Source organism: Onychostoma macrolepis, chromosome 15 (genome assembly GCF_012432095.1).
Source record: "Onychostoma macrolepis isolate SWU-2019 chromosome 15, ASM1243209v1, whole genome shotgun sequence".
NCBI lineage: Eukaryota > Metazoa > Chordata > Actinopteri > Cypriniformes > Cyprinidae > Onychostoma > Onychostoma macrolepis.
The window spans coordinates 28,250,544-28,273,802 of NC_081169.1; the positions used below are offsets into that span (position 1 = coordinate 28,250,544).

At 37.0% G+C, this 23,259-nt stretch overlaps 3 protein-coding genes across 4 annotated transcripts; all 3 read left to right on the forward strand.

Annotated features, from left to right (window-relative positions):
* The first annotated feature begins 305 nt into the window (after window positions 1–305).
* LOC131554124 (metalloproteinase inhibitor 3-like) lies at window positions 306–2,832 on the forward strand. Its single transcript, XM_058799246.1, has 5 exons — window positions 306–543; window positions 1,064–1,140; window positions 1,222–1,303; window positions 2,042–2,160; window positions 2,528–2,832. The coding sequence occupies exons 1-5, from the start codon at window positions 414–416 to the stop codon at window positions 2,702–2,704; spliced, it is 585 nt and encodes a 194-aa protein (XP_058655229.1). The 5' UTR covers window positions 306–413; the 3' UTR covers window positions 2,705–2,832.
* Window positions 2,833–6,583: 3,751 nt separating this feature from the next.
* LOC131554120 (zinc finger protein 501-like) lies at window positions 6,584–8,614 on the forward strand. The gene is made up of 2 exons (XM_058799240.1): window positions 6,584–6,702; window positions 6,912–8,614. Exons 1-2 carry the CDS (start codon window positions 6,618–6,620, stop codon window positions 8,351–8,353), a joined length of 1,527 nt encoding a protein of 508 aa, XP_058655223.1. The 5' UTR covers window positions 6,584–6,617; the 3' UTR covers window positions 8,354–8,614.
* A 2,485-nt stretch (window positions 8,615–11,099) lies between these two features.
* On the forward strand, window positions 11,100–17,264 carry LOC131554121 (gastrula zinc finger protein XlCGF7.1-like). Of its 2 annotated transcripts, XM_058799242.1 has the most exons (4): window positions 11,100–11,303; window positions 14,017–14,104; window positions 15,461–15,595; window positions 16,338–17,264. In XM_058799242.1, the coding sequence occupies exons 3-4, from the start codon at window positions 15,511–15,513 to the stop codon at window positions 17,021–17,023; spliced, it is 771 nt and encodes a 256-aa protein (XP_058655225.1). In that variant the 5' UTR covers window positions 11,100–11,303; window positions 14,017–14,104; window positions 15,461–15,510; the 3' UTR covers window positions 17,024–17,264. The 2 variants fall into 2 exon arrangements, with proteins under 2 accessions (XP_058655225.1, XP_058655224.1); XM_058799241.1 differs by lacking the exon at window positions 14,017–14,104 and having other exon boundaries at window positions 16,338–17,262.
* The last annotated feature ends 5,995 nt before the right edge of the window (window positions 17,265–23,259 follow it).

Below are 23,259 nucleotides of genomic sequence, written 5' to 3' on the forward strand. Positions count from 1 at the left end.
AGAGTTTTAATACATTTTAATTATTTGTATTGTAATTATTTCGATTTTTAATTTTTCCTTATATAAAACACTTTGAATTGCCATTATTTATGAAATGTGCTAAATCAATATCCTTGTCTAGCCTAATAATTTATTTGATGGTAGCTCTTATTTATGACACAACATAAACAGTTGGCAGTAACTATGGCTGCTGTGTGGTAATTACCCACTAGCCTACTAATTACCTACTAATTACCTACTAATTTGAAACAAGCCTTTTCTCTTTTTTTGGTTCTTTTCGAACGCCATAAATTGGGGCAGCCCATGAAGAGCAGCTGTGACGCAATCGCACTTTACACGCGGCTTTCAGGTGCAGGGCGCAGCTGAAGAGAACTATATCTGGTCAAGATAGTTTAGTGTTGCGCTGTGAAAGCATGAGCATGTCTGCTGCTGTGACTCTAGCGCTGCTGTTCTTCTTGTCTGTGGCACTGAACGAGCAGGTGACCGAGGGCTGCACATGTTTACCAGAACACCCTCAACAGCAGTTCTGCGAGTCTGACTTCGGTACGTGTAACACATGCATCGCTAATCAAACACGAAGAACAGGTGCTGCATTCAAACCTGCAGGTTGCGTGATGCTTTAAGATGTTACATTTCTTGCATTTACAATAGTTCAGATACTTGAACCGTAAGTGTAGGCATAGTTTAACGATTCATGGAGGGTACAGTGATGGAACTTTTATTTTTATTTATTTTTTCCATGATCGTGTAAGACAATATGACATTAAATTGTTTGCTCGCTTGCTTTCTTGTATAGTGTCAAGGGAATAGTTCATTTATTCACCCAGGTCGTTTCACACCTGACCTTGACTTTCCCTGTGAAACAAAGGAAGAGATTTTGACAAGTCTCCAGTGTTTTTCGGTGGGCTCCGGTGTTGTTTGGTTCTTAACATTACTTTCAAGTATCTTTTGTGTTCAATCTTGGAAAACGTGAAATGTGAACAGTGTTTTTGCTTCGGACAAAATGTAATGTAAACCAGGAACATTTAAATAATTAACACTTGTCACATCTTTTACCAATTAGTGATTCGAGCTCAGATCATTCAAAAGGTTCCCAGCATTCACCCTCTTTTAACTACATACGAAATCCAGACTATCCAGGTGAGAAAATGTATTTTACTCATTTAAAAAAAAAATTTCATTTTTTTTTTTTTAAACAAGAACTGCCTTATTTCCTTCCAGAGGTTTAAGCTCTCAAAGGGAATTCAGGTCATCTACACACCTCATGGCATGAATCTGAACAACGGCGACTATCTGCTGTCAGGTAAAGTCGCTTCACTATCTTTAGGCAGAGTTTGAGTTGAAACCAAACACACTGATTCCTGATGCTGGTTGTGATCATCAGTTGAGGCTGATTTTTAGCCCAATTTACAGTGTGGACAGATTTTTGGGCATGCGAGTCGACAGATTTAACAATCACATTGTTCAGTTATTCAACTTTTTAATTATACTGGATGATATTTTCATCCAGTCTGAGAATATCGCACTTTTGATTAATATTTGAGATTTTAGAGCGCACATTGTTTTCAATTATCATAGCTCTCCTAGCAACAAGACATGTTTCTGCTGGAGTTTGTGGTGTTTGGAATGAGTTCAGGGTCTGTTTGTTTGCAAATCTTAGTAGCTTAGTGTATGACATCCAGTTGTTTTTTTGTTTTGTTTTTTATGGTAACACTTACAAAGTTGGCAGAGTATTTGTTCAGATTAGATCTGTATTCCAGTCAGATCAATTAAGCCTTGTCCCTTTCAATAGCTCAAAAAACATTAAGAACTTGATAACATGCTTCATTATTAAACAGTAACTGCCCTGAGTGATGTTACACTCCTCAGAGAAAAGACTAATAATATCCAGGACCTCAAACCTAAAATGAATCTCAACAGAACATAGGGCTTCAATAAGTGAGGACGTCTATGTGTACAAAAAGAGGTGTGTGTATACAGTAAAATGAAGTTTAACTGTTTAATTGAGCTGTGTAAGCAAAAAAGTTTTTTCCCACCTAAGGACATTTCAGTGACGGCGTGGCGGTTGTTAATTTATGTGACCGTGTGGAGCCTTGGAACAACCTCTCCTCAGTTCAAGAGCGCTACCTCAACCTGTATTGGATGGGCTGTGGCTGTAAGGTAATCCAAATAATGTTTACAATAAATTGCCGTAGTGTGACTTAGTTCAGTGCTGTTTATCCAGTGGTTTTCACTTTCGCCCAAATTTTCTGCCATTTTGAATGTCACTTTAAAAGGTGTTTAATGTATGCATATTCTTATGACTAAACTTGCTTGGTAGAGAAGGACCACACTGCGCAGACCTTAAAACACAAATAAGCTTCAAGCCTCCAGAAGCCTCAAAAAAAAAAAAATGCTTTCATTTGTACTTGCAGCCCTTGTATTAGCCTCTGACTGTTATAATCCTCTGACTTCTAAAACGTATTGTAGTTTTTAAAGTAGTAAAACGGTTTGTGTGAACTGATCTCTCGAACTGTGATCTCTACAGATCTCGCCCTGTTTTGGAAAGTCCTGTTTGATCGAGATTCTTCAGAAAAAATGTCTGGTAAGAATCAATGATTCACTCGTTCTCGACGATGAAGAGGCTCTTCAGTCTATTTGCCTGCCAGGCAATGCCGGCTTCTGCACATGGCACAAATTCGTAAGGAACTACAAAAGCTCTTAAAAATGACGCCCTGAAGAACAAGTGCATCCGCCATTCACCAGTGTACAGTTTTTGTCCTTTTATTCTCCATGCATTGAATGCTTGGAACATTTTGAAGTGAATTTGCTTTGCAATCAACCATTAAACTGTTTTGCAAGTAGAAGTGTCTGTGTATTTAATGGGGAAGTGTAAGCCTGTTTATGTACCGTAAATTAGGATTTTCAGTGGCAGTACCTTATGTAAAATTCATCTAGTATCGTTTTTCACTCTTCTATTCTGAGCATTGAGTTAAAAAGGGCAGTTTATTAAAAAAAAATGCAATAAACAGCAGTGTTTAAGGTGCTTTCCACAGCTACATCAGACAGCGGGAAATATCTACTTCACTAGAAACAGCATATTAGCTTGTTTGAACAATGCAGAAAGCTGATGATTTTAGAACTGCATTACAGGGGTGTTATATTGAAACGGTGCATACGCTGCATAGAGGGACAGATTGAGTTAGGTGAGCCACAACAAACATCATCTTTTGGGAAAAAAACATGAAGATCATGAAATCAATTTCAATTAACTTGCGCTTGTATTCCACTAAAAAAAAAAGGCAAAACCGCAAATACTTTGCTAATGACCAAAATATACTAATAGTAGGCTACAAGCCTTTTTTTTTTTTAATGAAAAAGGAAAAAAATCCTATTCATTTAGCAGATGTTTCATCCGAACCATTACAGCAGAACCAAAACCTTATGAAAAGTGCACTTTAGAATATTTAAACAGTTTACTGTCCATAAAGGTAGGCTAATGTCAATCAGTGCTGTGAACTGACCACCTCATAGAATATAAGTCTTCATGAGTTTGCAGTCCACAATAAGCCCTAACCCGCACAAGAGAAAATCTAATTTTGTCAGTATTGTGCACTTCTAATGTAGCCGCATTATTTTCAGGGCAAAGTTTTTAAAACTCTTAGGACTTTAAAAATGTGCATTCACCCTAATGAGAATTATAAGCACAAAAGGTTTTTGTCCAATACTGTCCTGTGGTCTTATCCTTTTATTTGTACGATAATATCAAGCTGGCTAGCTGTTATTTCAAGCTATTGAACATCTATTCTATTTGTTTAATTGCAGTTGCTATAGACGGTTTTATTAGTTTAATGACTTTTGCTGTAGTTGTATGCATAACCTAATGCAAACAGTCCTGTCTTTGCTCATATTCAGTGAGACGAGTGCACAAAGTGTTAGGCTTGTTTGAGATGAGCAAAATCTGTGCAGAACCGATCACCGCGAGGTGAATGCCGGTTAGAAAAGTATCAGAATTACGTTCGACTTGTTCTGATGTCATGCGGACGTGTGCCAAAAAACGTGTCTGATTGTGCTGATCAAAAGCATGATGGGAAACGACTGGCTGACGACAAGGCTTAATTCGTATTTTAGGGGCTAAATATCAAATTATTGGTGTTGCTTCAGCTCGCGGCAACAGTGTTAATGTAGTCCGATTCTGCAGGAAAACCGCGGACTTGGCAACACTGTTACCTAGTGACTAAAAGGACTATAGGCCTACCCTAATTTGGCTTGTTTTGAGTGAGTTTCAAACATGCAGTTTAAATTTACACCAGTTATGTTAGCTAGATAGTTTATAGAAGCTGCATTTATAAAGTTAGATATAACACAGCTAGTTTTGCAAGCTAGCAACCAAACCAAGTCACAAAGCATTAATGTACACATTTACTTTCCTTAGTGCTTGCAGTGAAGGAATAATGGGTTACGCAAGTTTATATAGTTCATTGTGTTGTAAACTTATGGCACGCAACTGGATTTCAAGAAAGAAATGTGATATGAGGGGCCTGTGCCCCAGTAGAGTTTTATGTCTAGCGACGCCCCTGATCTGGAGTATCATCTTTATCTCTTAAATCAATTCTTAATAACTAGGACTATGAAACAACGAAGGCTGTTGTTGTAAAATTTTTACACATCACTGGACTTTATGAGAGAATTTAACCTCCAGGTGGAGTTTTTCAAATGGACTGAAGAGGACAGCAATACTGCGTCTAGTCTGCCTCAACTTTTATAAGAAGAAGAGAGAAGCGGAGAGTTGAGTGTTGAAGTCTGAACATAGCTACTATTAAATATTAAGTTGTTTTAAAGATTGAAGACATGAGTGATCCAGAACCATCCAGAATAAAACATGAAGACACTGAGGAACAAACAGGTTGGTTTCCATACTCGATGGAAAGTGAAATATTTGGTTGTGAAATATGGATCAGTATATGGATGATAAATGATACAGAAATGCATTTAAATGATCATGACCCATTACAGCAGTAACAAGTGAATAAGAGAACTAAGCTTTGGCACATCAAATATCTGATACCCGATCTGTTGTTTTCTGCTATTAAATCAGGATTCTCATTCAGTTTTCACATTTATCCAGCTTAAAATGATTTGAACTACTTAATGTTTATCCAAAATTGTCAAAATGAGCAGAGTCTATCAATTCACCTAGTTACCTTATGACAAATATTTGTACATTTATATTGTCAAAGTAATTGCAGCATTTCTGCACACATGTACAAAACAACAACGAACAAAACAGTGTAACTGACAATTACTGAAACAATAGTCTGACAGAAACAGAGTCGTAACGTTTAACTGAGCTACTGCTGTTTTCACCTCATTCATTATGATGATGTCTGAGATCTTCTGTAAATTGGCACATTAACACATTTCATTGAGTGTCAACAGACTGAGACAAACTACAGGATCATCACTTTATGTGATAATCACCTATTGATGTGCGTTTCTAATCTTTTATACTATTCAAGACAGACACCATACCTGCACTTATCATGTTTTTGACATTGAAATAAATTAGCATTTTCATTCAGACTGTCTGCTGTTTTTGTTCAAACCGGTTATATATAACATAATTCAAACGCAAGGATTATAATTTTATAAAATGTGTTTTTTCCCCTGAACTAGTTAAGTGCAAGCCACTGATTTCATTGGTCAACTCAATCACTCAGTCAGCTGCCAACAAAACTTTTGACTTCATGGATTCAGTTTACAGCTCTTTCTGATGGAATAAATACATAAATGAAGCAGAAAGACAAACTATTCAATGTCATGGATGGATATTTTAGTGAGTAATCCAATATTTTGTAAAGGACCTAAATGGTGAAAAATGTCTTTAGAAAGATTGCAGCATTATTATTTTTTTTACACAGAGATTAATAGGTCCACTAGTAAAATCAGTTCAGTTTAGCAATGCTTGTTGCATTAAATGCCAATGGTGATGCTTCAAAAATGTTTTTTTTTTTTTTCTCCTGAAGTTTGCAGGCCTGTAACTCAAAGTATTTAAGGATATGTTAGTATTCTTTTATAAACGGCTCTTAAACTTTTCTTTTGGTATCTTAAGACCCTAAATGGTTCATTTGTTTTGATAAAAAAGAAAACGAGATGCATTTCTAGAATTACCAAACTCTGTGCTGGAATAAAATAATGATTCTGCCATCTTTCTAAGGTAATTTTTAATCCTGTAATTTGGCCCCAAGTTCCAGATGAAAATGGTTGTTTTGACCCCCCTCTACAAAATAGTGCATTACTCAACCAATATCCATTACATTTTTTTTGGGGGGGGGGGGGTCTTTCATCACTGTTTGTCTTTCTTCTAAATAAAAAATATGAACAAAACCACAATTTTGAGTTGCAGAAGTTTTGGAAATTTGCTTGCTTTGACACAAAATAATCCTATACTAAGGGTAAAGGTTTGTACTGGATTTGTTTCAGTGTTGTGTAGAGATCGCTGTGATTGACACGACCAATGAAATCTGAATCTGTGGTGGGCGGGGTTTGTGCTTTAACTGGGTTAAAAAGGTGAGGAATATTCACATCATCCTACATGACAGATACAAACTCCAGGTGCAGCAGCTGAAATCTGTGACATGGAGTTTATTAAAGAGGAGATTGAAGACACGAGTGATCCAGAACCATCCAGAATAAAACATGAAGATACTGAGGAACAAACAGGTTGGTGTCCATTCTTGATTCTTCATTGTTGACTGCTGAGAAACATTAAAGTCGTATCCACACTTTAATTTTATTAACAGGAATGACAGGACTAAACTTTAGCACTTCAATGATCTGATAATTGATACTCAGATAAATATGTGCCCTCTTTTTGTTTCTTTTATTAAATCAGGTTCACTGATTTTAACCACGTCATTTGTTTATTTTAGGCTGGATAAAAGTAAAACAGCAAAGACGTGAGGTGAATGAAGTGGAGGAGGAACATTGTAAAATCAAAACTTCAAGAAAAAAAGCCAAACAGCTGCACACCTGCTCACAGTGTGGAAAGAGTTTCAGACTCAAAGGAAATCTTAATGTGCACATGAGAGTCCACACTGGAGAGAAACCGTACACATGCCCTCAGTGTGGAAAGAGTTTTACTGCAGCAGCAAGTCTCAGTTATCATCTGCATGTTCACTCTGGAGAAAAGCAATTTAGCTGTGATCAGTGTGATAAAATGTTTATTTCATCATCAAATCTAAAAAAACACCTGACAGTTCATTCAGATGAGAAACCTCATGTGTGTTCTTACTGCGGAAAGAGTTTTTCACGACTGACTCATTGTAAACAGCACCAGAAAACACACAATGAAGTGAGAGAACACATGTGCTTTGAGTGTGGGAAGAGCTTTACTGCAGCTGGTGATCTGAAACTGCATCAAAGAGTTCACACTGGAGAAAAACCTTACAAGTGCTCATATTGTGACAAGAGTTTCACTGTGTCTGGAAACCTGAAATCACATGAGCGAGTTCATACTGGAGAAAAGCCATTTAACTGTGATCAATGTGGTAAAAAGTTTATTTCATCATCAAATCTAAAAAGTCACAAGAAAGTTCATTCAGATGAGAAACCTCATGTGTGTTCTTTATGTGGACAGAGTTTTTCAAGGCTGGCTCACTGTAAACGGCACCAGAAAACACATCATGAAGTGAGAGATCATGTGTGTTGTGAGTGTGGGAAGAGCTTTACTACAGCTAGATATCTGAAACAGCACCAAAGAATTCACACTGGAGAAAAACCTTACACTTGCTCATATTGTGAGAAGAGTTTCACTGAGTCTGCACACATGAAAGCACATGAGCGAGTTCATACTGGAGAGAAGCCGTATCACTGTACTCAGTGTGGAAAGAGTTTCAAAAATGCATCAGGTTTCAGTTATCATCTGCATGTTCACTCTGGAGAAAAGCCATTTAGCTGTGATCAGTGTGGTAAACAGTTTATTTCATCATCATGTCTAAAAAGTCACATGACAGTTCATTCAGATGAGAAACCTCATGTGTGTTCTTACTGTGGAAAGAGTTTTTCATGGCTGGCCAGTTATAAACTGCACCAAAAAACACATGAAGAAGTGAGAGATCATGTGTGTTGTGAGTGTGGGAAGAGCTTTACTGCAGCTGTCTTTCTGAAACGGCACCAAAGGATTCATACTGGAGAAAAACCTTACAAGTGCTCATATTGTGAGAAGAGTTTCACTGTGTCTGGAAGCCTGAGAATACATGAGCGAGTTCATACTGGAGAGAAGCCGTATCACTGTACTCAGTGTGGAAAAAGCTTCACTCAGTCATCAACTCTAGTGTCTCATATTAAAAAGCATTGTTCTGTGTCAGAGTGAGCAAATGTTTTCAACAGACTGAATATTTCAAGTAAATATTGTGAGATTTAGATACAGTAAATATGAGATTAGCTCAAATGATTAGTTTTGCTGTGAAATGACAAAAAAATTGTGGAGATGTTTTTTTTTCTGTTTTGTTGGAGAACAACAAGTCTTCAGTCACTTTAATTTTACATTGATGATTTTTATTCTTTGATTGAATGTCTGCTCTTTAACACATTGACAAAGAAACACTCAATTAAACTGAACAAATATGTAACAAATCCCATCAACCAGTCATTTGTCAGTATATGAATCAATTCCCTCAATGAGTTTTGACCTTTCTTGTTACATAAAGCATTTGAGAGATGTATTTGTAAGTTTCTCTGTGACATAAAAGTTGCACAGGGTCTTTATAATGATGCAAATAAAATTTCCATTTCACTGACATCTCGGATTATTTCTCTGGTTATGTGTGATTTTTAGTCATGGGTTAATGTGCCAGTTTCAGGGGTGCAAACTCGTCAGAGTTTTGACTTCAAAAGTAAAAAGTCAAAATAATCTTGTTTTCGGTTTGAAATAAGATTATTTTGGACTAGAAACAAGACAAAAACTCTTAAGTAGGAAATCATTTTTTCAGTGCACCATTCAAGGATAAACACCTTTATAAGGTGAAAAGACATTTGAGCGATCAACAATCAACTAGGATTGTTGTTAAGATGTTACATGAACTTAGTCAGGGCAAATAAACCACTGTATATCTTCATTTCAGCACTCGAATTTTTGAAGCAGCTGATGGGCTAAACACCAGGTGTTTCTCCGTCTTGAAACCGGCTGTTTTACAGGCTGACACTTTACTTGACAGTACTTTACTTTTCATGACAGTATGCTTTACTTGTAGGTCAAACAGTTCTCAAATCGACTTCACGTCAGAGTAATAGCTTACTGATATGCGAGACAAATGTTAAAGTCGAGACTGAGGAGCATTTTGCAAAGGGTAGCGAACTAATGTAGCGATAACGTAACTTAGAATCTTCATAGCTATTGCAACAGCAGCCTGAAGCAAAAAATAAAAATAAAATTTTTTATACTGGAACACAATTTACAGCAGATACAAATGCATTCCGTCCTGCTCTACAGTGAACTTAATTTAGGTAGCTACAAACAGGCTAATCTAACCACCAGCATAGCCCAATTACATCACAAATAATTTGCTTGCTGTTAGCTTGTTCCTTCAGGTTTTAAGTAGCCTCTGGAAATATGGATAGTTGCCTGCAGCGTCTAAAAGTTAGGCTTCAGGAGTGAGATTGGTTGGTTGAAGGAAAGGACATTAAGGTAAGCCAATCAGAGGCAGAGTAGTGCGGGTCCATTCCTTTGCCAACAGGTGAAGGTGAAAAAAAAAAAGAAACACGCTACAGGTGACGTGACACAGATACGACCCCCCCACCCCCCAATTTTATTTTTTTTACAGATATACACGATTCACGTGAATGACCTATTTCAAGGTGAAAACAGCAAATTTCACCAAAAGGTGACAAGTTTGCACCCCTGCAGTTTACAGAAGATCTCAGACATACACTGTTAGAAATCGCTGTAGATTTAGCAGCACACTACTGTAAAAATCTACAGTACAATACCACATTTATCCATTACAGTACTTTTGACTTGGCGGGAATATTTTACAGTATATTTTAGTATTGCTGCAACCTTGCTGTAGCCTGACTGCAATACACCAGGAAATAATACAGGATTTCTGTAAATAGTGTGCCACAGACAACACAGCTGCTGCTGACCAGAGAGAGATGCAGAAAGGAGGTTTTATGCAAGTTTGGTAAATTAATCTGATTATTATGTTTTTATTCTAGCATACATGATTTTTAGTGTGGTATAAAACCGCAACTTTAGCCAGCGAACGTTATAATCTCCTCCCTCGAAGCTGCAGTCGAAACTGTAGTCGAAACCCAATGTCAATGGAGTCTGCTGGGTTTTAGGAGATCAATAAATGGCAGTTTGAGTTTAAACAAAAGGGATATTACGATAAAACACTTATCTATCTCTCTAGGAATCCCTTTTATAATGTTGTCCAATTCAAGCCTGTCACTGACAAAAACGAGCACTTTTTTAGACATACACTATGTCATGTGTGTGTGCAAAAATATAGTAGGCCTATCTGCAGTCTGCTTCTTGACTGACAGCAGCAGTGGTCGCAGTCAATAACTGTACTGGGCTGTGTTTCCCAAAAGCAGCGTAAGCCATAAGTATTGCAAGTATTTTTTGTAAGTATTATTTAATTTCATTTTGATTGATGTTTTTATTCTTTGATTGATTGCCTGCTCATTAAGACATTGATAAAGAAACACCCAAATTAAATTGGACAAAATATGTTCAAAAAAATATTTATTTAATAAATGCAACATTATTATATATGCAATATAAAAGTTGTATTGGCTCTTTATAACAATGTAAGTACTAAGTTCAGAAATAGATTTTATTTTAGATGATTCTGTAGTTTGTCTCAGTCTGTTGACACACAATGTGCCAATTTACAGAAGATCTCAGACATCATCATAATGAATGAGGAGAAAACGGGGAAAACTTTTCATCAGCTCATTTGATGATAGTCTTGTTGTCAGGAAATATTATTTAGCATATAGATCAAGTGAAAATAATATAAAATATATGCAGTATAAAATCATTATGTCAAAAAATCATTATATGAAAATCCTATTAAAACATTAAAACCCTACATGTATGTGTGTGTTACCAGGGATTTCCAGCAGGTGTCAGCAATACACTAAAGCGTTTTGGAGTTTTCCATAAATATACAAAAGAGAAAAAACACGACGAGCAGAAGAGAGAAGCGGTCAGTAGAAATCTGACACATACCGTGGTAAATATTGAGTTTATTAAAACGGAGATTGACGACATGAGTGATCCAGAATAAAACATGAAGATACTGTGGAACAAACAGGTTGGTTTCCATTCTCAATTATTCATGTTTTACTGTTTTAGTGGCTGTGAAATAATGATCAATATGTGGATGAAAAATGATACAGAAATGCATATAAATGATCATGATCCGGTACAGCAGTAACAAGTGAATGACTGAACTAAGCGTTTGGCACATTAAACATCTGATATCACAGACTGATGCATGATCTCTGCTGTTAAATCAGGGTTCACATTCAGTTCTCTGTTTTCTCCTCATTAGTTATAATGATGTCTGAGATCTTCTGTAAATTGGCGCATTAAGCACATTTCATTGTGTGCCAACAGACTTTTTGTAATCTTTTACCCAGCAGATTAAAGTACATGTTTAGAAATACTATTAAAGGGTCAGTTCACCCAAAACTGAAAATTCTGTCATTAATTACTCACCCTCATGTGATTCCAAACCTGCAAGACAGTCCTCCATCATTATCAAGAGTACCACAACGCATGCGCTGTTCATAGGCGGAGCGTGTGTAAGGCTGGGTTAGGCCATGGGTCTGAAATTAACGGGGGTTTTGGGCAAAAATATCACCAAATTGGATAAATATGCCCCTGTACAATTAAATTAAATCTATTAAGGATGTCACAAATAAAGTCAAAATGAAATGAAAAGTGTCAATTGCAGCATTAAATTTAGATCTGCTAATGTTGCATCAAATTATGCGTTTTTACAGCGTTCCAAATTATATCCAATCACACTCGATTCTGTTGAGTTTATGAATGCAATAGCCAATCAGAGGCGTTCAGATGAGTCACATGCAGAGTTGTGTTGAATGCGCGCATGCTGACTGAATTCTAAACTCGCGAATTCTCTCATCATAAAAAACAAAGTGGAAATGTACCTGCGATGTAAGTAAGAGATTCATTTGACATTGTAGGCAGCTTTATTGATTATAATGGGGGAGTTGTTAAGCATGCTTAAATTCACGCTAGACTGAAGTCAGTCATCATGTTCTTTGATAATGTAAATCTCCTTTGCTTGCTTTTTGTATATAATTTATGTGCCGTTTGAATAACCTTGGAAATGAAAGCATTATAATTAGTAACTTACAATGTTTTTATTCAATTATGATCAGGTTATAGCCTATACAAATTCAGTTGTAGCTTATTAAAAATATTTTGTGACATGACACCCGCATCTGGTACTTACATGGAAGCCTTTTTCCGCCATTGAAAAAAAAAAAAGAAAAAAAAAAGTTGGACAGAATTTGTCAGAATTAGCTATGAAATTTAAACTCACAATTACGAGAGAGTAAAAATTGTGAGATTAAACAGCAATTACCTTCTTTTATTTTTATTCAGTGGGTACCATATGTGCTTGCCTACAGGATTACACTGACAACAGGCAAATTTTAGCCTTACCCTGGAGTTGGTTCACCCTCCGCTTATGGGCGCTGTGCCTTGTTTAAGAGCAGAGGAATGCAATGCGCATGTGTACTGTCGATAACGGTGGAGGATGGGATGAGGAGGAGAAGAATTGTTCAATAAAGTCATTATCTCTGTTTTATTTGGGCAGAAAAAGTATTCTTGTAGCTTCGTACATTTACGGTTATCTGGGTCTGGGAACTTTTTAGTTGCATTGCTGTCTATGGAGGGTCAGAAAGCTCTCGGATTTCATACAAAATATCTTAATTTGTTCTGAAGCTAGTTTTATAGTTTTGGAACGACATGAGGGTAGGGATGTAATGATTAACTGTGAGCCGGTTGAAAATCGATTCAAATATGTGAAGATTCAAATCGTTGAGATGCCAAACAAATCACGATAAGACTGGAGTAGGAGTTTATATGAAATGTATCTCTGAAGGGAACTGACTGTCTTTAGAAAAGTTTACATGGTATTTTCTTTTCATCTTGCCTCTGAACGATGCATATTATTGTTCATATGCATCTGCTTTGTTTACAGCAGTAACCCAGGAAACGCTATATCATTGCTGTTCATAAGCGCCACCTTCTGGCAGAGAGTGAATCTGCATCTCATTCAGCTCGTCTGCTGTTTCATTCAGATATGTTTTGTGTAGTTTCACAAAACGAAAGTCAGACCATTCTGTTTTTGCTTCAAATTTCGAAATTATACAGACTAATTTATATTAAAAACTGCTCATGCTGCATGTTTGCTGCATCTTTGTTTGGATCATGATTAAAATGCAGTGGTTGCCTCTAATTTTAAATGGAAAGAGCACAGACAAAGCCTTAGCTTGTTCATATTAAGAGATTTCTTTTATTTGTGTAACTTGTTTGTTTTGGGGTTTGTTTTAAAATTTCGATTTAGTTTTGTTATATTTCAATTTCACAAAGAAACATGCAGCAATAGCCTAATAAAAGGACACCTTCTCATTTACAGTATAATGTCTTCAATCTCATTTTGTTAAAAAAAAAAAGGGAGAAAATCGAATCGTGAAATAAAAATCGTGATTCGAATCGAATCGTGAGTTGAGTTGAATCATTACATGAGGGTGAGTAATTAATGACAGAATTTAAAAAAAAGACTTTATAAAGACAGCAGCATCATTATTTTATTTTTACACCGAGAACGGTAGGTCAATTATTAAAATCTGCCGACTTTAGCAATTCTTGCTGCATTGTATGCCAATGGTGACGCTTCAAAAATGGGACTCAAGAATTATTAAAGATATCTCAGAATCCTTTTATTTTAACTGGTTATTAAACTTTTATTTTGGTGTCTTTATTTTAAGGCCCTATATCAGGGCTATTCAATTGGCAGCCCACAGGCCCAATCTGAGTCGCCAGTCATCATCCAGCCCAGAGGAAGAGCACGCACAGGTTGCACACATGCCTCAAATTGTTTTTGCACTACTTAGTTTGTCCGCAAGGTGGCAACACTGGCCCAGGGCGTTGTTTCACAGCCGAAAAACAAAAAAAAACCACTCAACAACAACAATCTACCGGAGATCCCAAAATCAATAGACAGCAGAGATGACAAGTGCTCATGTGAGGGGGTTAAGAGATACCCGCAACTCTAGTTTAAACAAGTATACAGACAGTGTTATCGGTCATAACTTCTGGCAAGAAATAGAGCAGACACTGGACGAAGATGATTATTAAATGGAGTATAATTTGAAAGGCTGTGTGTTCGGCCTACTCTGAGCTGCTTCAGACAGCGCGCCAGTAGTGCTTTAACAGACAAACCACACACACAATCAAGTCAAAATGTCAGCTTTTGGCGAGTGACCTAGTAAACATTGTCTTGAATAAGTTATAAAATCCTAAATGACCATAAAGAACTGGAAGAAAACCAGAAGTGAAACCTGATGAAGTCTATCATTGATGGAAATCAAAGAATAAAAGAAAAAGAAAAATCTTTCGACTGCTCTAGTCATCGATTAACCTTTGTTTGAATAAAGATGAATTTATGTTAATTTACAATTTACAGTTTATGTGAAGATTGTTTTTAGTACACTTAAATTAAAAGTTAACATTTTTCTGAGTCTATTAAGTTTTAAGAAATAATGGCTTTCTATTATACTATAATACAGAATGGCTATAATAATCAGTGATACTTGCCTTTCATTAATAGTAGGCTACAAAAAGATTCCATTAAATACATATTTAAAATATACCATCTTCATGTTGTTTCTGCATTAATTGGGAGGTTCAATTTGAAATTATGATAATATAAATTACAGAAAAATTTGCGATTAATTCGTTTTTCTTTAAATCGATTGATAGCACTAAGGTTAACCTTTTATAGATGTTATTGTTGGTTGTATTAGTTAATTTTACAGCTGAATGTGCTTTTCAATTTCATTTATAAATTTATAGGCCCCCCAAAAAAGAGATTGGGACAACCCCTCACCAATTTGGCTCTCTTCAAATTTTTAATTCGATAATCTGGCCCTCAAAATCAAATAAATTAAAATGTGCTTTTCCCCATTTCTTCTGAAAAAAATATGAACAAAACCAAAAATTGAGTTTGGGAAGTTTCTGAAATTTGGTTGATTTGACACAAAATACCCCTATACTAAGGCTACAGGTTTGTACTGTATTTGTTTCAGTGTCGTGTAGTTGATCGCTGTGATTGACACGACCAATGAAATCTTCTGAATCTGTGGTGGGCGGGGTTTGTGCTTTAACTGGGTTAAAAAAGGTGAGGAATATTCACATCATCCTACATGACAGGTACAAACTCCAGGTGCAGCAGCTGAAATCTGTGACATACTGTGGTAAAGATGGAGTTTATTAAAGAGGAGATTGAAGACACGAGTGATCCAGAACCAACCAGAATAAAACAAGAAGATACTGAGGAACAAACAGGTCGGTGTCCATTCTTGATTCTTCACTGTTGACTGCTGAGAAACATTAAAGCTGCTGTTAAATTTTTTTTAGTAGCTGTTAAATAACGAGCAATAGGAATGATAAATGATTATCTAAATGATCATATCCACATTTTAATTTTATTAACAAGGAATGACAGAACTAACCTCAGATCTGATCCTTGATGCTCACAGATAAATATGGCTGCATTTACACTTGGCATTAACATGCGACCTGTGTTCAGATATTGTCCATTAAAAAGACAAGTGTAAACGCGTTTCTGATAGGAATGTTATCCAATCAGTGTGTCCTGGTCCAGAGGCAGTTGAGGACACATTGTGATCTGATCTCAGTGTAATGTAAACGCATCCAGCCATCGTGTCTGCATTCGCAGGTCGACATCAAGCAAAACCCCGCCTCCTCTCTCCTGAACGGTCAGAAGAGAGACGGAGAACAACAGGCTGTGGAGCGCTAGTGAGACTCGTACACTTATTTTGATTTGTAAAATGTCCCGTGACTGAAAATGGTTTTCAAAAGAAAACCACCACTTCAGGTCGACTTTGCACCGGGGCCTTCCTCTGCAGACTTATTTAAATATTGCACGGGAAAGACAGATCCGATCAGTTATCCAGATACAGAAGTCAGTTGATGTTGCCAAGTGTAAACGCAGCCTATGTGACCTCGTTTGGTTTCTAATATTAAATCAGGTTCACTGAATTTTAACATCATTTGTTTATTTTAGACTGGATAGAAGTAAAACAGCAAAGACACAAGGTGAATGAAGTGGTGGAGGAACATTGTAAAATCAAAAGTCCAAGAAAAAAATTTAAACAGATGCACACCTGCTCACAGTGCGGAAAGAGTTTCTCACACAAAGGAAACTTTAACAAGCACATGAGAATCCACACTGGAGAGAAACCGTACACATGCCCTCAGTGTGGAAAGAGTTTTGCTGATGCATCAAGTCTCAATTATCATCTGCATGTTCACTCTGGAGAAAAACCATTTAACTGTGATCAGTGTGATAAAGAATTTATTTCGCCATCAAATCTAAAAAACCATCTGAAAGTTCATTCAGATGAGAAGCCTCACTTGTGTTGTTTCTGTGGAAAGAGTTTTTCGAGGCTGACTTACTGTAAACAGCACCAGAAAACACACAATGAAGTGAGAGATCATGTGTGTTGTGAGTGTGGGAAGAGCTTTACTGCAGCTGGTGATCTGAAACGGCACCAAAGGATTCATACTGGAGAAAAACCTTACAAGTGCTCATATTGTGACAAGAGTTTCACTGAGTCTGGAAACCTGAAAAGACATGAGCGAGTTCATACTGGAGAGAAGCCGTATCACTGTACTCAGTGTGGAGAGAGTTTCACTCAGTCAACAGCTTTAGTGACTCATATTAAAAAGCATTGTTCTGTGTCAGAGTGAGCAAATGTTTTCTACAGATTCAATATTTTAAGTATATTTTAACATTGTGAGATTCAGATACAGTAAATATGAGATTAGCTCAAATGATTAGTTTTGCTGTGAAATGTCACAAGATTTGTGGAGATGTTTTTTTTCTGTGTTGTTGGAAATCAAAATCTTTTTTTTTCTAAAATATTTATGTATAAATGCAATATTATTATATATATGCAACATAAGTTTGCTTTGTATAATGATGCAAATAAAATCTCCTTTTTACTGACATCTGATTATGTGTGATTTTTTTTTATTGATGTGTTAGTCCATTATAGTATTTTAGTTATGTTCAGTAATAGATTTTGTTTGTAATGATCCTGTAGTTTGTCTCAGTCTGTTAACACACAATGAAATGAGCTTAATGCGCCAATTTACAGAAGATCTCAGACATCATCATAATGAATGAGGTGAAAACAGGGAACACTTTTCAGCAGCTCATTTGATGATAGTCTTGTTACATTTACATTTAGTCATTTTGCAGACGCTTTAATCCAAAGCGACTTACAATTGGGGAATACATAAAGCGATTCATCTTGAAGAGGCAATCCGACAAACAAAGTACTTGTAACACCAAGTCTCAGGCATTGTTTAAGTAAGTACAAGCTAGCAAGGGAAGTAATAAATAAGGAGAAAGAGTTTTTTTTTTTTAAATTTTATGTGTAGCGTGAACTCAAGTAGTGTCGAAAGAGATGAGTTTTCAGCTGTTGCTTGAAGATTGACAGGGATCCAGCACTCCGAATACCACTCCACCAGCCAGGAATGGTGAACGAGAATGTTCTGGAGAGTGATTTTGAGCCTCTTTGTGATGGTACCACGAGGCGTCGCTCACTAGCAGATCTCAGACGTCTGGAGGGGATGTAGATTCTTAATAGTGAGTGCAGGTAGGCGGGTGCTGAGCCTGTGGTTGTTCTATAAGCAAGCATCAGTGTCTTGAACTTGATGCGAGCTGCGACTGGTAGCCAATGCAATGAGATAAAGAGAGGTGTAACATGGGCTCTTTTGGGTTCCTTGAAGACCAGTCGTGCCACCGCATTCTGAATCATTTGTAGAGGTTTGACTGCGTTTGATGGAAGTCCAGCCAGAAGAGCACTGCAGTAGTCCAGCCTAGAAATGACAAGGGCCTGGACAAGAAGTTGTGCAGCATGCTCTGTCAGAAAGGGCCTGATCTTTCTGATGTTGTGTAGTGCAAACCTGGAAGATCGAGCAGTCTTTGCAATGTGGTCTTTGAAGGTCAGCTGGTCATCAAAGATTACACCAAGATTTCTGACCGAAGTTGATGGGGTAATTGTTGATGAACCTAACTGGATCGTGATGTCATGCTGTAGAGTTGGAGCGGCAGGAAAGACAAGAAGCTCAGTCTTTGCCAGGTTGAGCTGAAGGTGATGTTCTTTCATCCATGCCGAGATGTCCGCCAGGCAACCTGAGATCCTTGCAGCAACCGTTGGATCATCTGGTTGAAAGGAGAGATAGAGCTGTGTGTCATCAGCATAGCAGTGGTAGGAGAATCCATGTGCCTGTATGATGGGACCCAGTGATGTAGTGTATGTGGAGAAGAGGAGGGTCCAAGAACCGATCCCTGAGGAACCCCAGTGACCAGTGTATGTGCTTTGGATACCTCCCCTCCCCAGGCCACCCTGAAAGACCTACCAGTGAGATAGGATTCAAACCAGCGAAGTGGAATTCCAGCGATGCCCAGTGATGAGAGAGTGGAGAGGAGTATCTGATGATTGACAGTGTCAAATGCGGCAGATAGATCCAGCAGAATGAGGACTGATGATTTGGAATGGGCTTTTGCAATTCGCAGGGCTTCAGTGACCGAGAGAAGCGCAGTCTCAGTTGAATGGCCACTCCTGAAACCTGACTGTTTAGCGTCCAGTTTGTTGTTCTGTGAAAGAAACAATGAGACCTGGTTGAAGACAACACGTTCAAGTGTTTTCGCTATGAATGGAAGGAGAGAGACAGGTCTATAGTTTTCTATAAGAGAAGTGTTTAATGTAGGTTTTTTGAGCAGTGGGGTTACCCGAGCCTGCTTGAACGCAGTGGGGAAGATGCCTGTGAGGAGGGATGTGTTGATGATGTGTGTGAGTGCCGGTAAGAGCGTGGGAGAGATTGCTTGCAGAAGGTGCGAGGGGATTGGGTCAAGAGGACATGTTGTAGGATGGTTGGAGAGGAGAAGTTTGGATACTTCAGCCTCCGTCAGGGGACAGAAGGAGAAGATGGGAGTTTTAGCAGTGGATGTGGTTGGTTGGGGGTCCTGTGTGCGTGGAGGTGAGAACTGATCACTGATTGATCTAGTTCTGTCTGTAAAAAAAGTTGCAAAGTCATCAGCTGTAATAGAAGTGGAGGGAGGTGGTAGAGGGGGACAGAGGAGAGAATTAAATGTTCTGAAGAGATTACGCATGAGTGTCATGAGAGATTATTCAGCGTATATGAGCATACCGTATAAAATCATTATGTCTATGGAAAATCATGAAAACCCTACATGTATGTGTGTGTTACCAGAAACTTCCAGCAGGTGTCAGCAATACACTAAATTGTTTTCGAGTTTTCCTTAAGCAAAAAGACGACGAGCAGAAGTGAGATGCGGAGAATTGAATGCTGAAATCTGACACATACTATTAAATATCGAGTTTATTAAAGAGGAGATTGATGACATGAGTGATCCAGAACCATCCAGAATAAAACATGAAGATACTGAGGAACAAACAGGTTGGTTGTCTGCTGTTAAATCAGGGTTCCATGCAAAGGCGTCATGCCCATTCAAAGTAAGAGGGCACGAGCCCCCTCAGATTTTTGAGCAAAGTGGATTTTGAATGCAGCTTCCTAAAGAAAAAAAATAGCCGATACATATTTCTATATTTAATACAATCACACCGGCGTGATTAGAACTTTCAGTGCGTCATATCATCAGCTGCTAAATTGAGTTAAAGTAGCCTAACTTACAATGTTTTATTCACATTAACTTTCAGTGTTAAATTCACATTAAATATAAAGTCAGTAGTATTAAAATATGTTATGGCATGACACCCATATCTGTTAAATAAGTAAACAGACAGGTTTTTATGCTAATAGATTACATTATTAGGTTACTTTGACCATAGCCACACATTCGTTAGTAAATAACGTGAACAAAATGCGTATTTGTGATTTTCACCTCAGAATAACATTTGTTGACCCTAACTTGTGTACGATTTGTTAAAAAAATAATAAAACCATTTAATACAAAATAGTTAACCACAAGCCCCGATCACCACTGATTTCATTGGTCAACTTAATCACTCAGTCACCTGTCAACAAAATTTTAGACTTAAGGGATTCAGTTCACAGCTTTTTCTCATGAAATAAATACAAAAATGAAGAAAGCCAAAATATTAAATGTCATAGATTAATATTTACTGAATAATCCAATAAAATGAGAAGAATTATAGGATGAAAAAATTACTTTATGAAGACGGCAGCATTATTATTTTATTTTAACACAGATATTGCTAGGTTTGCATTCCTGTAACTCAAGAAGTATTTAAGGATCTCAGAATACTTTTATATATGGTTCTTAAATATTTATTTACCTTTATTTTTAAGACAAGGCAAGGCAAGGCAAGTTCATACACAATGGTAATTCAAAGTGCTTTACAAAAAAGGAAGTAAAATAATCATAAAAAATAATAAAAAATGTTTAAAATGATTTAAAAATGTATTTAAAATGAATTTAGAACAGTTAGAAACAAAAATTATTATGGCCCTAAATGGTTCATTTGGTTTGATAAAAAAAACATAACAAAAAAAACAAGATGCATTTCCAGTTTCAAGATTATTTTTTCTTCAGACATTTCTCTTTAAATAAGTATCAGCTCTATGTAAATGAGTAAAATTCAACAATTTACTCATAGACACACTGTAGTCAACATATCGCAGAGATTGAACCATAGGGCTTTAAAATGATTCAAGAAAATGTTAAGAACTAGAATCTAAAATCATACTGAGATATCTTAAATACCTCTTGAGTCACAGGCAAACAATCTTTGAGAAAAGCTTATTTTTTTACATTTAAACATAGTTTGTTCTATGCATTTGTTTTGATAGAAGGAAACAAATTTCGAATTTCAACATTTTATTTTCTTCAGACACTCCTCTTTAAAATAAAAAAGGTTTTAGCTATTAAAAGTGATCCACATTTGGTTTTTGAAGACTGAAAATGTATTTCATATCTCCTTATCTCTAGAACTGAACCATATATGGCCTTAAAAATGAGAATATTGAAAGAAATGTTTGCTAAGAACCATTAATAAGAACCATTAACTACCTAAAGCTTAGGGGGGAAAACAAAAAGTGCTCCTTCCCATTCTTGAACTGTCAGAAATCAACAAGCATTGCTCAAGTCAACCAATTGTACTAATAGAATTTTCTGTGTAGAAATAAAATAATGATGCTTCTATCTTTCTAAAGTCATTTTTTCAGCCTATAATTTGGCTCCAAATTCCAGAAGAAAATAGTTGCTTTGACTCTACAAAATAATGGGTTGCTCAGTAAATATCCATACAATATACATTAAATATTTTGTCTGTCATCACTTTTTGTGTTTGTCTTTTTTCGAAAAAAATTAAAAAAATGAGTTGAGGAAGTTTCTGAAATATTTTGACTAAAAATAAGGTCACAGGTTTGTACTGGATTTGTTTCAGTGTTGTGTAGTTGATCACTGTGATTGACACGACCAATGAAATCTTTAGAATCTGTGGTGGGCGGGGTTTGTGCTTTAACTGGGTTAAAAAGGTGAGGAATATTCACATCATCCTACATGACAGATACAAACTCCAGGTGCAGCAGCTGAAATCTGTGCATATACTGTGGTAAAGATGGAATTTGTTAAAGAGGAGATTGACAACATGAGTGATCCAGAACCATCCAGAATAAAACATGAAGATACTGAGGAACAAACAGGTTGGTGTCCATTCTTGATTCTTCATTGTTGACTGCTGAGAAACATTAAAGCCAGGGCTCTGAACCGGTTCAAGGAATGAAAACGAAAACCGGAAGTTTATCCGAGGATAGTGTAAGATGGATTCAACAGGTCACACGCGCTTCTGTGAACAAAGAAAACAGAATAAAACTATAGGCTTACATAAAAGGAACAGCCTATATCGGCGTATACATGAAATATATTTCATTTAAATCATTGACAGATTAACAAAAAGAAAGAAAAACATTTTCTAAGTTTCATTGTGTGATCCAAAGTTCATGGAAAGGAAAACGAGACAGAAGAAAGTTTCTTTATTTTGCGAATTATATTATTTTACAGTTTTAATTTGTTTTGCAAAGGCTTGACAATTTTGAATGATGCTTCTATCTGTGACCAGCGTTGGCATGGCCATATCGCGCCGGCGCCTCATGCGCACACAGACGCAACATATTTTGAGACATTGCAGCCTGTTCATTATCAAAATAAAATACAGTTAAAGAAACATATAAAAAGTTACACTGCTCCATTGTACAATCTGCTGCGTTTAGCGTGACCACCGCCTCTTGTGCTGATATATATATAGCTGATGTGAAGGATGTCGATGAGTGAAGTATAAAGACCATTACATAGACATAATAATATTTTAGCATCCAGATAAGCCTACATCGCGAATATGGAAACATTTGGATTCGTGCCGAATGAGAGAGGTATCAGTTTCATCTTGAACTGTTACTTCAAGGCCCGCCCATGAAGCCGTTTGACAGACATGCCAAACAACCAATCACAGTTCGTTTTGTTCAGGGTTTTTTTTTTTTTTTTTTCCAACTCTTGGACGTATTTTAAAGATTCTATGCCGCGGACTTAAAATATTTAACATACTTTTTTAAAATCCAGCGTTTAGTTGATCTTGATAAGCGCTCGTCGCCACAGTTGTAAACACGGCGGCTTTCTTCTTTCGTGAGGGGGTTTGGCGTCACGGCATCTTTGTTTTCAGGAGGAACGTTAAAGAACGCGACATGTTTGCAGGGAATACAAAGGGCGAATTCCAAACAGAAGTGAGCATCCCTATGCCCTACTCCCTTCGAAGGGCAGAGCCCTTGAAGTGTGTTCTTTGAAGGGTGTAGGGCATTACTGTCTCATATAAGCGTTTGGAACTCCCTTGGTGAAGGGAATGACTGACAAAATGTTACCCTGACAACGCTGCGCGTGCGTGCAGCATTCAGCGCTTCAACAATTGTTGCAAATA